The sequence below is a fragment of the Cynoglossus semilaevis genome, chromosome 1 (assembly GCF_000523025.1).
Source record: "Cynoglossus semilaevis isolate Cse_v1.0 chromosome 1, Cse_v1.0, whole genome shotgun sequence".
Classification (NCBI taxonomy): Eukaryota; Metazoa; Chordata; class Actinopteri; order Pleuronectiformes; family Cynoglossidae; genus Cynoglossus; species Cynoglossus semilaevis.
Window position 1 is genome coordinate 23,294,488 of NC_024307.1, and position 20,811 is coordinate 23,315,298.

Here is a 20,811-nt window from a genome sequence, read left to right on the forward strand (position 1 = left end):
GAGGAGGAGGAGGAGGAGGAGGCCGCCCCTCTCCGACCGGCCGGGGTCCCAGCAGGTGCTCGTCTCCTTTTGCCATGGATGCCCAAATTTAGACAGACTCTTAATCTAGCACACATAGGCCAGTAGGCCAGGGTGGAGAGGAGACAGGAAGGTGTGTGGAGGAGGACATGGAGGAGGTAGAGGGGTGGGGGCTAAATTAAGGAGAAGGTGGGGGCTAAAGAGGAGGCTAAATCGGTTTGCTATAGGACACCAAGGAACAGCTGAGCAGGCAGGATTCCTGAGGTGAACTGTAAAGTGCCGAGATGGAGTGAGAAGAAGAGGAAAAGGAAATGGTCGGACAAACCAGGAGAGATACGCTAATAGACCGAACAAACGTTTCTGGAAATATCTGGAAGTAAATTGTCTCCAGCAGCAAAGCCGAGCGGCAGTAGGCTAACGTAGCGTGATGACATAAACCAGAGGGCTCACTCCACCGTGTACCTCACATGTATTCAATCTAAAAGGCAGCACGTTAACAATTAAGTGTGACAGGAGGTTTTATTTTTACTGCCCTGTGTTTGAACAGCTCTATTATCTCACCCTGTGGGCTAGCTTAAATGCTTGTGGTCCTCCACAAAGTCCAGTGGTATGAAGTCACTCAAGCCTACCCCCACTCCTCTCCCCCTGACCTCTCTGTCCACACCTGTCAGTCTAGCCTGGCATGGCTCAGCTCAGTTCTGTCTTTTTTTACAAGGGCCTTCCTGTAAAAATGAGGTCACCGTGGCCCATTTGAAGGCCGGTAATTACTACGCCTCCCCAGCAGGGGCTCTGGGCTGCTAACGCACCGTACAGCTGACATACACTCACACATGTCTGCATGTCTCTTCACCTGCTCATTAAACAAGCAAAGACGCTGACAGTAAAGGCTGACGCAACCGCAGAACTGCCTGCAGTTACAGTAGTCGGCCTCTGAGGGGAAACAAAGAGCAACCTATGGTTTTGGAACAACATCCACATCAGCAGCTAGCATTTCTGATTTGAGAGACAGACTACAGACTTTGTAAACTAAAGACAATTTTGCAAGACAGTGGAGAAAATCATTATTAAAAAGTATGGAGCACAGTGCTCCATCCAGGCCAAAATCAAATAAAGGTTCATTTAAACTTTATATTGAACGATTCAAATAAATTAACAATCTGGCTGTTTTCTAAGGCAATGTGCAAATTTTTAAACAACCTCAATATTTCACTCGTTCTTCTTTTTTTATATACATGTAAAGGTTTAGTAATTGATTGTTAAAGTAAATGATGTCATCTGTGGGACTTTCAGGTGGAGGCAGTAAAACCCCCAGGGTTTCTACAGTATCACTGCTTCGATCAGTGTCAGTAGATACTGAAGCCATATCAATGTGTGGTTGACTGTGGTGGGGAAACACTTGGGAAACCAAGTTCAGGAAATAACGTTAAATCCTTGTAAGCTATGATTTAAAAAAAAAAAAAAACAACAATCTGCTTATCTTCAAAGTCTACCATTTTTTAATTACACATCCAACTGCTTTTCACACGTCTTAATATAAGGGTGTTATTTTTATGTTTCAATAGTGATGTAAAAATACTTTGCCTGACCTGACTGACTGTTTCCACACGTGCTTGCTGCAGATACCTTTGTCACACACCTGTTCAACAGTCATATTCTGGACACACACACACACACACCACATAAACAAATCACAGGAATCATAATAATAGTCAGTGCATATGAACCCAGGGCTTATTTGTTTACAAGGTCACTGTGTTGGAGATACATAAGGACACAACAATTCCTGACCCTGAGGCAACATTTGAGAAACAAATCTGAAACCAGGACTGTGGTTCTAGACTAGAGACCCATATAAACACCGTCAGGACAGAAATCACAACAATAACCAGCTAAAGACTAATGCACTTTGTAGAGTAACAGTTTTGAGTAAGTCTGATTTGACAATGTCAATGTCAGCCACTGCTTATTAGAACAAGGTACTAATGACTCAGTTCTGCTTAGGTTTGGCAGGTTTGACTTCAGCTGACTTCTCCCTCATCTCTGATCACTCACTGAAGAGTCGTATTTACTGAACAGAAAAGCAACCAGTGAATCAGTGGTAATTGTCAGGTCGATGTCAGTCATTGAAAGCACAGCAGGACAGCAAACCCAGACCTACGTACCACGAATGAGCTGAAATGTCGTTTTCACAACTCTCCAGAGGTCGTGTTTGTTTTTGCTTGCCTTACAGTTTTGGCCCTTATTCTCTCACAGGCCGTAAAGTGACAGGACAGAGAAAGACCAGATGAGTTACGGCACGTGACAGGTGCTGTCGACATTTAGGAACCGACTCCTCCTCCCTGGTGGCCTTTACATTCCCACCACCCTTGTCAAAGACACTGCATGCCCTGAACTTGGGTGCCATGTGTGGGGACAATTTAGGACAATGACATAAGAGCTGGGAGTTAATGCCTAGTCTCACCCAAACACACCTTGAACCACCACCTCTTTTGCCCTGTGGACTCCACTCCCACAGCTACATTAAAACACCTGGTTGACAGCAGTACAAAGACGACAGATGCTTCACTCAGAGCTGCTGCAGAACTAGGCAGTGTATGTTCAACTCTGACGGAGGACACTAGCTTGAAGTGCTGCAGGTTACAGATTGGCCGCACCTTTCATTTCACACTCCCACAGTAATGAACCATTCCTCAAATTGGTACAATATACTAGGCTGCAACCAACTTTGAAACAGTGTTTGAGACTGTTAACGTCACGTCAAACAAGATTTTCAAGAAAGATCAGTTCAAACTAGTGAGTTTCTAATTGATTTTTTTTTTCTGTAACCTGAAAACAGTAATTTTTCCTTCTTCTTCTCAACTCTCAGAGATAACCAGGCCCAGGTCCCAGAGATCCTGCTGACAACATGACCACCAGTGAGCTCTGCAGCACCGGCCACAGTCTAAACCAGTGGGATTTACATCAGTGTTTAAAGGATAAAAGGCCTAGGGCAGCACTTGTAGTCAAAGCCCGTGTGCATTCGCTGTTTTCTACTCTGTGCCAGATGTCAGGGAGACACAATGTTGGCACCGAGGGATGATGGGAGAACTGACAACAGGTGGAGCAGGAGATAGGAGATGTACGACACCGTGCACCTGCAAACAATTCTAATGTATTGTAAACTCCAGGAGGCAGCAGAACAGCCCACATAGAGTCACTGTGACCTAAGCAACAACAGAATGACTGGTACCATATGGTGGTGCTGTCCTGACCATCCTGCATCACAACATGTACGTATGAGCCAGGTGTGTCTCTGAGCAGCGGGAGGGAACATTGGCGAGCCCGCAGCAGTCACTCACTTGTTTTTGACACAGCCATCTGTCCGTCCACGTGCACTGTCACTTTAGTCGCTCCTGTTCGGTTCTGCAGATACATAGTGTCCTGCTCTGCTCCATTAGGCTGACTTGCATTGTGTTCCACTGTGTAACCAGGATGATAGAGACAGATTTGGAATAACAGCCAAATTTGAGCAAAGGGCCCTTCAAGCAGCGTCCCTGTGTGATTTATGCTGATGTTCAAGGTCACAACGACACGGATTTTAAATAAGTGAAAGTAAGGATATAAAAAAGAAAAAGAAAAATACACTTTAAGACTGAAAAGGAAACCCAGGGAATATGACATTCAGTGCTTTTCTTAACCTTTTCTTTTTACTGGTCTACTACCAAATTAGGTTGTGGTGTAGAAAAACAGCCTCACAAAGGTTCTTTTTAAATTTGGGCAATTTCATGAATATATGCCTTTAAATAAAGCACATCAGCAAAGTCATTCTGAGGCCGTATCAGACCAGACAAGTGTCTTGACATGTTTCAAGAACCACAACTGCATGTAATTGGGATTCGGGTCATTTTCTTAGATAATAGCTCTTCGTATGTTTGTCGCCATCTATGAGCATCCACTGATATTGCAGTTAATGCCTTGCAAGGCAGGAAAAGGACAATCTAAAATCAGTCTTTACCATGAGATGGATAACTTTGTATCAATATTTCATGGGCCAGATTGGAAAGCCCGATGGGCCATATCGGGCCCGCAAGCCATAGTTTGCCCATGCAGGACACATATTTGTCTAACAAAAGTCTGGACTAACACATAAACCAGGGAAGACAGGCTGCAGTCAAACCTAAATAAAAGTCAATGTTAGGAGATGGTGACATCAGCTCATGGGAGAAGACTCACAGTTTTAATATGTAGTATATCTTCTGATGAAAGGGCCTTTTAACTTTACAAATGTAATGGTATTTAACGGTAACAACGACCGAGTCTGACACCACAGACGCAGCTTTAATCTGCATGGCTGTACACGTCTCTGGTTTTCCTGAATATTCTACACCCAAACCACCTCTATAGCTCTCATCACTCACTGAGCGTTCGCTCTCTCCTTGTCACACAAGCCAATAGATTAATTGAGCGAGTGCGTGATGGATGGCAGAGAGTGAAGGTGAGGTCGGCAGTGGCACAATGGCTCCTCTTTTGTCGTCTAACGAGTTCTGGACTCGGAGGGTGACGAAGAGGAAGATAGATTGTGGGGGGGGGGGGGGGGGGGGGGGGGGGGGGGGGGGGGCTGTGTCTAATTTCAGAATGGCACAAGTTCTTTCTCTGAAATAAGAGGCAAACCTGTCCAGGCAGAAATGGAGTCAGCTCATTCCGTCTGAACAGGGACCTTGACCAAGAGAACCTGCGTATGTGTGAAAACGATCTAAGGCTGTCGATAGCAACACAGCAGCACAGTCACACTTTACTATGTCAATTTAGCCAAAAGCAGCGAGTCAACGTCATCTTTGTGCCGCCATTAGAGGAGCACAAAAAGGTCAAGTGGGATCATCTTGCACCTCTGATTTCATTTTGGTATTTGTGGATTGCGAAGTGACAGATTAACCACATGACAACTGCTAATGGCTCATTCATGAAGTGGACTTAAATCTTTTCCTGTTACACTGTGAAGGAGACGTGCTTACATTCAGTGATGAAACAGGGTTGTGTGTTTGTCCTACATCTGCACAAAAAGTGTCTTCAGGTGAGACACTGAAGTTAACTGAGGTCGAGTCTGAAAAAAAATGATGTAACTGAACCTGACAAGGCAGCCCTCAAAGAAGAAAGTCACGCCTCACATTTCTGGATGATATCACATCAAAAAAGATGATAATGAGCTCCTCCTGAAGACGTGTAGGCCATTATAAAGGAGATAATGATATCCTGATGACCTCAGACCTATTATAGGAGAGCGCTCACCTCAGAGACGTCTGACTGATGACGGCAACTTCTGCTGCCACCAAACTATAAATATCTACTCCACTAAGTCCAACTGTTATGTACTTAACCAAGGCAAAACTGGGCTTCACCAGTCAGTGTGTGTGTGTGTGTGTGTCATTACCACAAGCAGCTTAGGGATGTGTGATCATCGCAAGGTTCCACTCTGACACCTCTTGGAGGATTTGTAGAACTTTGCATTTGGATCAACACCCACAATATTAAAAGTAATAAACAAATAAAAACTGCAACGAAAACAACGACGACGTCCACCGACTCATTCCCTGTGACTGATCCATCTTTTTATTCTATTTTCAGACTCTCAGGATTACTGCGATCACATCAAGATGGCTGCCCTCACTGACCATCAATCCTCATTTCTCCTTTCCCCTGGTTACGTTCTGACATAATCAACATATTGCGTGTCCGCCGTCACAACCCTTTAATGAGCCGCAGTCCAAACGCCTCCTGTTCCTCAAAGCTCACATGAGAAACGCCATCTAATAAAATGCAAACTGCTTAAAGAACACACCAGTCAGTGACACACACACACATACACACACACACACACACCCGTCAGCCCTTCTTACGGCCTCCCAGGACTCCGGCAACAGCACTAAAGCAGTTTATAGAAGCCTCCCTACATGGACAGGGCTTCTGGAATAGAAACTGCTATTTGATCTGACTGCAGCTCCTCTCACCTCTCCACTTACGTTAAAGCTTCAAACACATGCACCTCTCTGTGTCACACAAACATACACAACACCACAGGCATAAAGCTTCTGGTATAGATATGAAACAACAACAACTCTCCACTTCTTAGACTAACTGGACTTACAAAACACCTGATATTTTGTCATACTTGAAGCTGAGATCAAAGTTCAAATTCTTAATGGTTCCAGCTCTGGAATCACATGACCCTGATGGAGTAAATTGAAGAATTGCAGAAGGACACTAGAGTTGCCCTCTGATCTCAGTGTCAGTGAGGGATTCTGTGCTACTGCATCTGCAGGTTAAGTCCATTTCACAATTAAACAAGTCAATGTATCTATAATGTTCCAATTTAAAGACTTAATGTTATACAGCTAGTCCTGCTTCAGTGGTCGATGATGTCATCCATTTTAATGAAGCTTTAACACCACACCTTGATGGTGAAGGGAGAAATGTCATATTCATTAGCTCCAATAATGTCATTTCTGAAGTGATTGTCACTTGCATTTCAAAAATAGGCCTCGGAAATTATGTAAGGGCGAAAAAGGGCAACTGTGCCAAGTGGGGGGAAACAATTCACTGATGAATATAGGAAGATGACATTCCAAAATGATAATGAAGGACTGAGCAATGTCGGCAATTCCACACTCACAGCAAATTGCTTCCTCAGTGCGACCTAAATAGAACCGGGTCCTTTTATTTAGCATCATCTCACAAAAACATCAGGTTGGAGGTTAAATCAATGGACCTGTCTGGCTGCTGTGCTGCAGGCGCACTTGTTTAAAGTGCAAAATGAGATTAGACGGAATAGATTCAATCACGCAGCGTTTATAAGACCTTTGCCTCGCCTACACAGAGGGACATTACATGAGGTGGAGTGGATAAATGTCACATTACTGAAAATAACTGTAACAGTTTATGATTTTGCACGCTGTGGATGGAGATAAGGTTGGAATAAAGTGAAAAGTAGAAGAATATCTTTAAGCATTTACTTTTTTTTTAAAGGTATCTGCCTTAACAACATTTTTTTCCTTTGTATTACCTTAATGATTTCTTAGTATAAATCAGGAACAAACTTCATGACTATACATGTTTAAAACTGTTGATTCCTCTATATAATAGGTATTCTTAGGCTACTGTTGCTAGTGCAAGCCCTGTGCTACACAATGAGTCATCAGTCAACTTAGCTGTTTGCCAGCTGCATTCTCCAACTATGTGAAACAGGAGTTGACTTTGGATACTGCACTGGCAACCGCAAAATATCTGAGATTAAAACCTATGCCCACTTTCTATCCGAGTAGATGGACTAAGCCGACCAGTAGGTGGCCAATGAGATCAGGCAAAATCGGCATCTGAATACAGATCTGCTGAATCCAACTGAATATTTGCATTTGACTTCAGCTCTGTAGTTAAACCTTTTGGATCAATGAGTCCAATAATCTTATAACAGCCATCGATTGAGTTCAGGACTTCGGTGGACGTGCTCATGTAAGGCCTCTGTAAGGCTGTCGGATCAGCGGACATTAATACGCTTTGGCGAGCTGACGAAAACATCTACTTCTGTCCTCGACTGGTCTAAAACAGCTTGACAAACCACCAGCAGCCAGCGCCAACCCGTCTTATTTCTAAAATTACACTTACTTTGATAAAATAATGTCGCCAAATATCTCCACCGCATCCTTTCGTGTCTCCCTCCACCTGATACCCTTCCCTGGCTGCAGCATCTGATGCGATTATTGCCAGCTCCTATTCATCTAAAGTGCTGCGCCAAACCAAGCCATGAATCATGAAGCTGGAAGGTCTGCTCCAAATGATATCCGTATTAACCAATATCACGATGGATTATTTAAAATCATAAATAAGATCACTTTACTTTAAGCGCATGCTAACTCTAAATTCTTAGCTCAGAGTTGGCAGCACGCCGTGTGTTGACAAACACTTTTACTACTACGTCAAGTGTTGAGCAGCTTTTTCCGCTGAAATTTCAAGGACAACTGAGACAACAGGTGGTGCACGGATTTCCTTTCAGACTCATTACATTGCAAAATGATGCAGGGGTTATATTTATGGTCTGATATCAGCCCCTTAAGCTTGATTTGACATGCCGAGAAGAGCATCGGAGTACGATGACCTACTCCCCTGAGAGGATGGTAGGTGAAGACTAAAAAAATTCAAATCTCATGATATCATCTTACACTTTAAAGTAATGACAGGTGTTTGAAATAAAATTTTAAAAAGTCACAATTTGAAAAGAGCACTTCTCGTGAAATAGGGAAAAAAGAGAGAGATGAGAATGTGACTTGAGAAGAGACAAGAAAAAATAAGAGAAAAAGAAAAAGAAGGGGGCGGGGGATTGGAGCGGTGCAAGTTGAAGAGTATTTTTAGGAAGATGTTTATTTGTGGGTCTGTGAAACCAACCCGGGGTGTATATGTACCAGCCATGCCATCACTCCCTCTCTTTCTGTTGCCATCTGTTGAGGTCTCTCAGCCTGTCACAGAACCTCAGCTTCAGGGGGTGAAGCTGAATTGAATCTGCAGAAGTGACAGAACAATTCTGCAGATAAACAGGAAAACGCCTTCCACATCCCTAATTTTCTTTTTTGTTTGTTTGTTTGTTTCCTTATGATGTAATACACCATAATAAGAACATGTCAGGTTTGTCGTAAAAGATAAAACTAAGAAGCAAATAAACTGAGATGGATTCTTTTGTTTTGAGTTGGAGAGAGTTACATATCTCAGAATAGGTTTTACTTTCTGTTAGACGTATTAAGCAAATTTTTAAATCAGCAAATTGCTTTAAATAATAAGAATCAGCTACAGCGTAGATTAAAACATTACATTTTAATCTTGCAATTGTACACGTGTATGTGCTTTGAAAAATCATTACTCTGCCACTAATGTTTACTGTAAAAGCAAGAAAAAGTACCAAAAATACAAAAGGTTCTACCTGTTTTTTATTCTCCAGTTTGCCATAGCAACCAAAGTAAAAATGATCACTTTGTTCTTTATTTTGATGCATCACTTCAAAACACACACATATGTGTATGTATTCTTTTAGACTTTCGCCCAAAATCAGACTTTTCCGATACTTTATTTTATTATATCAGATTGAATAGATTCTCTTTCAGTATGACTGCAGTAAAATGTTTTACTAGTTTATAAGTTGCTGACAACTGATTACTATTTATTGATGAAAATATAGCACAACATTGTCCAAGAATGAGTATTTGTTAAAAGAATATATTTTTAAATGTTTACCTGGCTCCATGGAGAAGATGATGAAGATGGTGCTAAACCATCAAGGCAGCTATGTCATAGCATTGTGATGAAGAAACATGGCTTTGTTGAGCTTGTATCTTATCTACTTGAATACATGTTTTTTAAAAAATAAATAATTCTTCTATTGTCACCATTTTCTTCTGTAAAACATGGTTTAACCTTTGATTTGCAATCACTACTGTCACAACTAACCAGATTAGCCTATGCTAACGGCAAATGCTAATTTGTTGTCGTGTCACTTTTGATCATGGCAAAGGGCAAGACCAGACCATTGCCTTAGCAACTGTTGACTTCCAACTGGCTCTAACTTGGCTCATTTAAATGTACATACTTATATCTTAGCATAAATATGTTTTGTTTTGGTTTTTTTAAACATGTTTATGTTGAAATTAGTTTGTTTCATTTGAGCTAATGTTAATTTAGGTTAGGCACAGACATGGACACATTAATGTGTAAAAAGACCCCTGCGTTTCTCCACCATAGAAAGCACATTAGTTTATTAAATGATTAGTCATTTAACTATTCTAAATACGTAAATGTAAATTAGTATGCATCCGTTTTAATTATTACTTTATTAGAGACATTATAAGCGACAGTGATAATTTGTTTCTGTTCATTTTCCACACATTTAAATCAATATAAATGGGGCTAGTTATACTTTTAGTGACTTTTGACAGACCGTTTACTCTCAGAATAACTGACAAAAACAAGTTCTAAAGTCAGTATTTTCACTGTTTCATCATAGCTCTGTGTTTTTGTTACTTTCATGTGGCATTCTAAATAATTTGTTGTTTGTTGAACATATCATTGAATTAAGGAATTGCTGGACTTTTTAATTAGCACTATTATTGGTTAAATGTACTAAAAAGAATTGATTATTTTACTGTGAGTTCATCTGTTTATATATTTACTGGACAACAAATATGAACAGTTTTTGAGGGTATTGCGCCCACATTTGAATATCCTAATACATATAAATAGGAGCAACACGTTATGATTAAATATATACCTCTGATTGTTTATGTTTGAATCTAGCTGGGCTGTTTGGCCCCCTCTGCAGGTCCAGACTTAGCCCTGCTCTGTAACCCAGTCATGGGATCTAAAATAGACACTTGAATGAAAAATAGATGCAGTTTTAAGTTTCTTGCTCTTTTTCTTTTGTTTGTTTGTTTTTAAAACTGCTGTTACTGACAAATATATGCCCATATCCAAACGAATTAATGGATAATTATATGAGACAAATGTATTTTGATTGGTTTACTTTTATTTCCTTAACATGTTGTCTTTCTTGGGAAGAGAGGGGCATGACATGTAGATTTAGTCGTTGTTCATGGTTATTATTATTGTTATTATTCTGGGTGAGTTTTATTTTGAAGTTTTGATTTAAAGTACAGCTGAAGACTGGGGAGGGTTGTATATTTAGACAGTCTTCACAGGGCAACCAGGGGGAAGTGAAAGACAACACTGAGAAAGGCCTAAAATATCTGCCCCGTACAGCCTCCAGCAGGACTGAAGTGCCAGGTGCGAGGACAGCTAAAGCACACATGCCCAAAGCCCCGTCAGGCACTTTTTTTAACACTTGGACAATGTTATATGGCACAGGGGTAAAAACAAATCAGTGGCAATCACACTTCTTGTGTTAATATGCGTTAGAAATGAGCAGCTGAACGGTGAGGGCGTGGGTAAACCCGTGCGTAATTACGCACGTTTGGCACAAGTCGCTGTTCCAAAAGCTCGTAGCTCCACACCTTACCTTCCTCTGCTGCTTCTCCCAGGCGGGGTCCAGCAGCAGGTCCCTGTCCCAGTCATCCTCCTGGGTCATGTACGCGTTTTCTTGGTGGATCGTATAGGTGGTATAGGTGGTCATTTGGGTTTCGACAGCTGTCATGGTGCCGCCTCTGTCAGGACTTCACGGTCCCCCTCAGTTTAGAATGAAGAAAAATAAATAACAAAAATACTCAGCAGCAGTTACGACGACGAAGCCGTTGGGCTAGAACCTCCTCGGGTCTCGCTTTGAGGGGGGGGACAGAGACAGTTGGGGCGCTGCAGAGACCAGACTCCACTCGATGCGACGTGCCTGTGCGGAGGTGGTGCTCCCACTACCAGAAGACCCAGCTGACCGGTGCTCCTTTCCTGGTCAAAAGTGGCACACGTGACCGCACCCGAATAAGTATGGGAACCGACAGCTTAGGTATCGGGTTCTGACCCTAAAAAGGTGCAAAGGGCGGGGTGGTGACCCACGAGCAGCGGCTCCGTGGGCCCCCAGTGGCCGGGGTTCTTGTCAATCACGCCTCCCTGGCAGCAGCGAGGTTTTTATGGCCTGTGCCATGCACCTGTTGCTGCTAATGATCCTCAATGGCAAGGCCAGACCCCTGCAGTTCAGTCCACCTCTAACCACAAACAGGTGCTTCTTAAACTAATGAACCTTCGTGTATAATCAATGAAAAAGCCCAGATTGCACTCTTAATTGTTATGTTCTTTTATTTCTCTCCATAAGTCCTTATTTCAAACTGTGAAGTCCATTGAGACAAACGTGTTTAGTGAATGTTGAATTAACTTGACTTAACAAGGTCAAAGATCAGCATATTGAATTGGCATTTCTTACAAACGTTTTACTTAGAAAAACAACATAGAAATCTGTGTTCTTAATCTTACAGGTCATTTTAATATATTTACATTTTTAACCAATGAGCAATTATGACATAATTACTGACATAATGATGTACAAAAGTTTAGATTTAGATGAAAATATCACAATCCGAATTTAGCACTAATATATATATATATATATATATGTAGATTTATGCTGCAAAAAGATACAATAAAAAGGCACAAAATGTGAGATCTGTGTCCATATTTTTCAATTCAATTCTGTGTAAACATGAAACTGTTAACAAATATAAATACACTCACTGAAGCGTATGTTTTACTTCAGCGACTCATTAGAATCAGGTCTTGGCTAAAACTGAGCTCAGAGCTACAGTAAGGCTAACTTAGCAATGATATCATTTACAGTGATCTAAAATTTGGCTGGAGATGTTGAAAAAATTGGTGTGGTTAGCCTAAAAGGCTAAATGATAACCAAATGTCATAAAACAATTAGTTAAATAATTTTAATGTGATAATGATCACCCTGTGTCTCCAAGAATGACAATAAAAGATCCAGGCATTTCTTTTAAGATTAGAAAAAAGAAGGTTTATTTATGAGTCTCATGCCAATTCATAAAAATAATTCAACATAGAAATACAGATTAAAAGGAATATATATATATGTATATATATATATATATAAATCATACAGAGGCATACAATATCATTAGTATCTGAGTGAAGGATTTGTCATTCACAGTAATTGAGAGGATTCATGGAGTAGAATCAAATCCGCTCGTCTCAGTCGAGCTTGTGCTGGCAGCTAATTTTCTTGAAATGCGCAGGTTCGGGTCGCTACTCTCTGGAGGCGACGCTTTCACTCAATCACCCTTGATTCATCTTTGGAAACTCGACTGATGTAATTTGTAATTAATCAGCCTCTGAAGTGTAACTACAGCTGGTGTTACCTTCAGATACTGCTCATCACTGTGCTGCTGCTAACAAGCTAGCTGATTTATTGTTGCATAATTAACAATAGCTGGTTTGTGCTAAAATGAGGTCATTTTTCAGTGAGGTGGTTGTAATTATACACCACCTCTGCATCCTACCTAACATAGGTCCAGTAATATAAATATAAGTGGTTTCTTTTAGTCAAAGATTTTCAGATGATCTTTAACGTCACAACCCCTTGTTTAGTCCCCGTATATAGAACAAACTCACTAGAGACACATCGTGGTTTGAATCCTGCAATTGGATCCATATCCTATGATGTTATATCTTATAGTCAGAGTTTGAAGGTGATAGTGTTCAAGTATCACTCTGAAAACACTACAGTGCATCCCTTATTGCTGCTGTAAAAACATTTCAGCACAAGATGGCAGCGTCCCACATGGGACCCTTTCTTCAAAGTACAGATAAACCATTCTAGATGTGACACACCGGACCTTAATGAGGAAGTGATTAATAAACAAATTCAGGGACAGTATATTAGAAGTGTATTGGATTTACAGGGTTTATTGTGTGTCCTCTCTCTGAGGAATTCACTCTACTGCATCTGAGTGATGAGAACAAGCAGCAGCAGCAGCAGCAGCAGCAGCACAGTTCACATCAGTATCTGTACTAGAATAACTAGAACACTCACGATCCCATTTTATGAAACCAACTCAAATCAAAAGGCAGTGTGGTCTTTATACGAGTTGTGCTAAATATCTAACTGCAGAGAGGATAAACCCCCCAGAGACACACACTTGTCTGTCTTGGCAGTTTCCGTGACATAAAAAAAAAAAAAAAACAGTACAGGAGAGTGTATATGCACATACACAGAGCATCTGGGGAATTCCACTGTCTATATCAGAGAGAGGCAGGCTAAAAAGAGGAGGAGAGGTGAGAAGGCTGCAGTGAGCTTTAGCTGTCAAGACAGAGGAGGTGGGTGAGGTCAGGGATGCATGGCTGCATTCACCTAAGAAGCCCAGACTCAACCAGTACCTTAGAGGGGACAGTTGGGGGGAAGGCTGAAGGCAGAGGACGGAACAGTTTAAAGGAACAAAACTCATTCCAGAACTCAAGGCATGGTCTCTACTGCTCTCCAGTTTTCAACCTGCAACCTTGATTCAAAGTTCTTAATAGTCCTGCATGGTTCTGCTCACCTATGAGACTGTACCAGTCATGGCCAATTAGCATTTGTGAAAGTCAAAAAGTGGAGATTGTTTGTGTTTTCTTCACACCACATTTGAGTTGGTCAACCTTCTTAGAGGTGTGTGCACGGGTTATCCCTCAAAGACACCTGCAAACCTCAGGATCACACGATGAGAGTCAAAGATTTGGGAATTTACTGAGTGAATGGAGTACGGTTGTTAAGACCAGTTACTAACTTTGACAACAGTAATGGCCTCTGCTATCAACTCACCTGGTGTTTAATGGCCTGGTGTCTACTACCAAAGACAAAAAAACAAAAACAGAAAACATTTGTATCTGGAGTCTATCCAAAAGCTTCTGTTTTAGGGAACAGAGCTTTTGTTTCAGGACAGAGGGAACTCACTAGGAGCATTCCTATTCAGTCAGTCCTGGCTGATCAGAAGAAGTTCAGAACTAATGCTACCCCCCCTCCCCACACCCCCACCCCCAGAGAGGTCCTATAGGAATCCTGAGATTGATGAGAATCTACAGGTTTGAAGAGCCTGGTACCAAGGCCTATCTTATAGGACGTTTCTGACAGGCACGCAGACAGAGAGGGAGCAGAAGGTTAGGAAAATCCATAATGTTGAAAGCTCGGACCCTTCCCACAGCCTCGAGAAGCAAAAACTAAAATTCAATGGTTTTAACAAAACGACTTGTCTGACACCATTGTCCCATTAGGTTACTGAGGTCACACATTCAACAACAGCAGACGGGTGGGAAGGGTTGGGTCAGGTGGGTGGTTCTAGGTAGTAAAGCCAGGGCCAGAGCCACAAACCCAGATCCGAGGTGGCAACGGCGGTGGCGGCGGTGGAAAAAAAGCGCCGAGCATGTGTGTGTGTGTCTGTGTTTTTGTGTCTGTGCGGCTGGGAGGTGCTTCAGCACAGTAAAATGGGGGTTAAAGACAGGAGGAGGGCGGATGAAGAGAGGAATAAAACAAAGGAGACCTGGGCAAAAAGGGGAAGGGTGGGGAGGTGGGTGAGGGCGGCGATAACGGCGGTGACTAGCGGGTAGTGTGATGGTCAGGAGGGCGCGTGTCCGTTTGTGCCAAGCCTCACCATTTATTGAAACGCCACCCAATAACCTTCTGCTGACATCCACGCTCAAAACATACACGAGCTGTGTCCCAGTTCATGGTCTGCAGCCAACATGGGCTACAATTATAGGCCAGAAACTCTACACAAAGTGGTTGGTAACACAGGATTGGCGCCATGTCAGTCATAATGAGAGCAGCTAACATCTGTGTCACTAGCTAAAATGGTTAGATCCTACGCAGTCCAACATATCCCAGCTGCCTTTGCTAGCTTATTGTGGAATGTCTTTTAAATCTTCATCTGTGTCAACATATACAGTACATGCAGTGTTTTCTCTAGCGTGTGCTGGTCAGATTCACCTGTACACCCCCAACACAGCCACCAGGAACAACTAGGCTATTTTAATGCTCGCTGTTGGCCCAGGTACACACAGGCATAAAGACTGAAGGAGCCTGGGATTGGACCTCTAACCTCCTAACCTAGATAAGTCGATTCAACTGTAGTTGATAACTATAACTTGTTGGACCTGGACATTGGCACAGGACTAGGACACGTTTTACAACTTCTGGTAAAACTTCTGCAGATCGCAAATTGAGACACAGCAACAAACACCCTTTCATTCTCCACTGGAGCAGAAGGGCCACAGTGAGTCCCTGGTTGGCTGATGCAACACAGGGGTCACAGCTTGTCTGGGAAGAAAGAGTGGCCCCGGGGTTCAAATCTAGCCCAACCCCACCCTCCACTAATGGCGTGTAGGCGTGGCACTACCATTACAGCGAAAAGAGGAGGAGTTGTGGAGCGCGGTGATGGTGGAGGAGAGGAGGAGTAGGAAGGAGAGTTTGGTCAAGGCACAGTCAGAAGAAAGGTGGGGGGGGGCGGCAGGTGGGGAAAGGAGAGGTCAGTGTTCTTGGGGTTTGACGTTTTTGTTGGTTTGGTTGATTTTTTTACATTTACCTTAGTGGAGACGAGGATCAGGAGAGACTGACAACAAGATCCCGCTGCAATGGCGTCGCACTAAAAGTGGTCCCCGATGGCTGACACCGCCACGCTGCCCGTTCCAGTTGGCACAGAGACCTAATTCAGTTGAGATAGTTAGTTCAGAACTATCCTGGGCCATATTTTTTGTCTGTTTACTTGTTTATATTTGTGGCAGAGGTACAGATGATCACACATGCAGGTCGAAGAGAAAAGTGGACACAAAGACACACGGAGGGTGGAGGGAGAAATTTGGTGCAGCAGGGATAGACCAGACCAGACCAGACTAGACGCACACCCATCAACCCCAGGAACAGTACTGCTCCACAGATCAAAATGCACCCCCGGCCATTCTATCTGTGTGCCTCTCCCCAGCTTTCCTCAGGATTTCACAGAGAGCTTGTAATGCCCCGTCTGCAGCAGGATGAATATGAAAGGCCTGTGTCCAAACTAATGCTGGTTTGTTCTCAAATATCTTGAGAGGCTGGAGAGAGAAAGGAGCACCATCCCACACTTACCCTGACCACAGAGAGCAAAGCTGGGCCACAGCATCTACACCTGCCTCCCCCTCGGTCCCCCAGTCAACTGGGTCTGGCGGTCATTTTACACAGGAGAAAACAGATAGTGGAGAAGAACAAGATAAACAAGTAGTAGTAGAAGAAGAAGAAGAAGAAGGGGGAAATGTCCAAACCCTTTGCTGTCTTTTTCTCACAATAGCCAGCCAAACATTCTTTATTAATATAAGTGTGTATAATATACATATTCTCCATAAAAAGCATGCTGATGTGTGGTTTCTTTTTTTTTTTAAGATCTTTTGTCGTTTTTACTAAAAAGAAAGAGGCAAAATTAAAATACTTCTCTATAAAATATGATTTCAAACATGGCAAACAAGACATTTCGCAAAAGTCACGTAGTTCTACAAAGGATGCAACTGGCATGTGTTTGTATATACGACACAGAAAAGATTACACTGTGAAATGCAAAAGTCACTGAAGCACTAAAAAAGAAACACAGGGGTAAGGAGGTGGGAGGAGAGGGGGAGGCAGTGAGGTGAATTCTGAGGGGATGTTTTGTGTGTGCATCAGACCACTGTCAAAAGGTAGTTGCAAATAAATGAAAAAAAGTGAGGAAAAAAAGCAGATGGGCCGAACTCTTTTGCACTCAAAATGTAGTTTCCATTAGCGCCATCTATTGGATAGGACAACTGCGTGAGAAGTTTCAGTCGGTGTGTTTACATGGCATGAGAGAAACAAAAAACTACACTGAGTGATTACATTAGCCTCAAACATTTTGGCTAATGCACAGGGCGCTCAAAGCACATGAAACAGGAGCTAGTTTTTGCTGTTGGCAAGCAAGCCAAATATTTTGGACCAAATACAAAATACTGAAAATACTTTGGTAAAACACTTTCTTCCATCTCTTTTGCGTTTCGTGAGTAAGCTGAAATATTTTTAGGGTTAAAAACTCAGTCAATTCTTTCACAGATCATCTTGTTGTCAGTCGGCTGATAAAACGGTTTTTCATATTCTTTACATTTTTTTTATTAAGCAAGATAATAAAGCTGGGTGAGCCAGCTTATCTTTTGTTTTTCTTGGAAATGGGTTGAGAGTAAAAAACACATGTTGGTTGTGCACCAGTTGAGAGCAACACATAGGTGTCAGTGGGGTTAAGCTTTGATCTGCCCTCAACAATATCTTAAAGAATATTTTGTGTCTGACGCATCAAAATATAAAAAACACTTTGTTCAGCCCAAAAATATACCTAGAATAGTTTGCTTGCCTCAAGCTAGTGAGTCTCCAGTTGAACTGTTGACTAAATGCACAGCCAACATTTCAACTGGAGACCCAACACACCGGCTGAAAGGTGTGGACTGATGCAGACTTTACTCCTGTGCTTTTAAACTGGGACTGATGTCAGTGTGCATGAAAACGTATTGAGTGGAACTTTTCTGGCAATTACAATCCGACGCAGGTCTGGTATTTAGAAGGAAGGATTTTTCTCGGTGGGTGGGCGACTGAAAGACACTGCCCCATCTCTCACTTCATTGGTGCTTTTGTTTTTATTCTGTGAGGCTCGATTTGTGCCTTGTTTTTTTTTTTTTTAAAAAGAGTAGCTGGTAAACGAAAGTTATACGTTAGCACTGTGTAGCCTCCAGCAGGGACATTCAGCTCTGGAGGGACACCCTCTGTTGAAGTGATTGAAAAGTAATATCAAAAGCACTTAAATTGGGAGATTTCTCCACTTAATGCACTTCACTCAAAGCTCATAGGCACATTACTACTCTTGCTACACACTACTGTCATTCCTTTAGCAACGTAGAGACCCTTTTGTAAACAGCTCATCCAGTAGTCACATAATTGGACTTGTACTACATGTTAACTACACAAACACAAATACTACTTTAAAGGCCCCAGAATATGGAGGGTTATCTACATATGTCCCTGACAGTGACGTCCAGGTTCCTCCCTAAACTGCTGACCCTGTACTTTTCTAAGAGGAGCAGGGAATTTAACTGCTGACTGGGCAATAAGTGAAGAGCGGGAGGGAAAACAAGAGAAGAGGATTCACAGAGAGAGAGAGAGAGAGGGGAAGGAGAGAGGTAGGCAGCTGTTGTCAGAGAGGTGAAGCAGTGTCTTTCAGGGGAGGATTGAGAGAAAGGTGGAAAGGAAGTCAAGGACATTACAGTACAATAATGTGTGCTTCACGTGTTTGTTTGTTTTTTTTTTCTGCGATGTGCAGTCTCTGCTGCTGCGTTTGTGTGCTGCAAGGTCATTTCTCTTTCACTCATTCATTCAGACAAACAGTACTGCATCCTACAAGTCACATTCAAGACAAGCACTACCAACCCACCCGCCCCAAAGCACGCCAACCTTGAGTCTGTTGCATGCATACACAGTATGTGCTTATGCGACGTCCTCATCTGATTACAATGGAAATCATAAGGCAAAAGAGGTTCAAATTAGCTGCCCCAACTTATCACCTAGGCCAAACGTAGGTGTGCGACACCACCTGTCATTGTAGATTTGGCCTCAGAGAACCATTAATGGATTGTAGAAATGAAAGACAAATGGAAAACGACCGCGGAGGTCCATCTAATACTGGCACAAAGTGTGAGACTGGCACAAAAAAACAAACAAAATAACACTAAAATAATGCCCATAAAACAGATGAGAGAACGTCGATGTCATGGATGCACTATGTGAGTGAAACCAGACCAAGGTTGGAGATCAAAAGTCCCTCTTAGAGCAGGTTAAAAAACCCAGTAGCCCCCTCCCATCTTTCCATCCTCAATCACACTCACATACACATGTACAGCTGCTGTCAGGTGATCAAGTTTGGGGTGGAGCAGGAGGAGGAGGAGGAAATGTGTGGAGGTATGCAGGGCAGAGAGGGAGGCAGGGATGGGACGGAGAATTGCTGTGACTATCGGAAGGGGGGCTCAGGCGTGTGAAGGGAGAGTTCGGGGCGGCGGAGGATGGCCTCCTTGCGCGTGGGCGGCGGCAACGGCGGCTCATACACCCTGGGCGCGGCCATGGCGGCTGCCACTGCTGCGGCGGTGGGCACCACTGGCCTGAGGGCGTCCAGCGTGGCTACTGGCTGGGCCGTCATCGCAGACATGCCAGGGACCGCCTGCATCGCTGAGACTCCTGGGAGGCCTGGTATGGCCATAGCACCATGTGGTGGGTAGGTGTACTGGAACTGAGGGTACTGCTGCAGCTGCTGGTAGTACTCTGCGTAGTACCTACAAAAAGAAGGGTTAGGGAACACAAATAATGGAGAACAAACATAGTGATGTTACTTTGAGGAAATGTGTAGGCCAACCAGTTTAAACTTTATTCACATGTAACTAAAAACAATCTCTGCGGGAAAACGTACACATTAGCTGGACGCTGCCAAAGCCACGACCACCAGGGAAGAAACTTTACACCAACAATGTGGTCTCAAGTAATGTGAAAGATCATTTCAGAACCACTAATATTATATATGATACTATGTATTCCTAACTCCTTCACTTCCTCTTTATCTGTAGATTTAAAGAGTAATTCAGACAGTTTTGACTTGCGTTACTGCCATCAAAAAGCATGGTATGTTAGAAGGTTTTATAGCCATAAATATACACACATTTGACATAAACACATATTTATTTCTATAACTAGAAGGCAAAGCATCATACACAGGTTACAACATCAATAATTATGACGTGAGAACTGAATTGTGCAACAACAAATACTACAGATAGTTTCCTACCTGGCCATTGGGTCCTCTGCAGCCTCAACAGCCTCCTCTGCTGCTCGACCAGCAGGGGTGGGGAGCAGTGATCTGCGTGGCTTGGCTCTCTGGTACATAAAGGGCTTCAAGACTGGGTCTGGTAGCAGGGGTGCCGACCTCCGCAGGGGACTACGGTCCCTCTCACCAGATTTTGCCGCAGCTACTGCTGCACTCTGCTGGTCGGCCACAACCTGCTGGCCTTGGGCAAAGTAGTGTGCCTGTCTCGCTGCCTCGAAGATGGCTGTAGCGGGGTCCGCTGCTCCCATGGCGCTGATGTGGGCATACGCCGGCCCGGCAGCACTGTAAATACCTGGTGCTACACTGTAGGCGGTGTTCACCGCAGCGGCCGAAGGCATTTCTAACCCATGTGCAGCGGCCAAGTAAACAGGAGTGTTGGCCATAGTCGGGGTGTAAACGGGGGTCGAATAGGCAGCTGCGGCCGGGGGGCGCGTCGGGGGGGGGGGGTGGGGTGGGGGGG

The 20,811-nt window shown here is 43.1% G+C and overlaps 2 protein-coding genes across 2 annotated transcripts in view; both read right to left on the reverse strand.

Annotated features, from left to right (window-relative positions):
• The window catches only part of actn3b (actinin alpha 3b), a 23,642-nt gene extending 12,463 nt beyond the window's left edge, over window positions 1-11,179 (reverse strand). Inside the window, exon 1 of the mRNA XM_008320854.3 lies at window positions 11,045-11,179. Coding sequence (XP_008319076.1) covers window positions 11,045-11,179 — 135 coding nt within the window. The remainder of the gene's footprint in view (window positions 1-11,044) is intronic.
• Window positions 11,180-16,038: 4,859 nt separating this feature from the next.
• rbm14b (RNA binding motif protein 14b) overlaps window positions 16,039-20,811 on the reverse strand; it is a 10,114-nt gene continuing 5,341 nt past the window's right edge. Inside the window, exons 4-5 of the mRNA XM_008320840.3 lie at window positions 20,313-20,778; window positions 16,039-19,806 (exon numbers count right to left, since the gene is read on the reverse strand). Of these exons, the coding sequence (XP_008319062.1) occupies window positions 19,488-19,806; window positions 20,313-20,778 (785 nt within the window). The 3' untranslated portion in view covers window positions 16,039-19,487. The remainder of the gene's footprint in view (window positions 19,807-20,312; window positions 20,779-20,811) is intronic.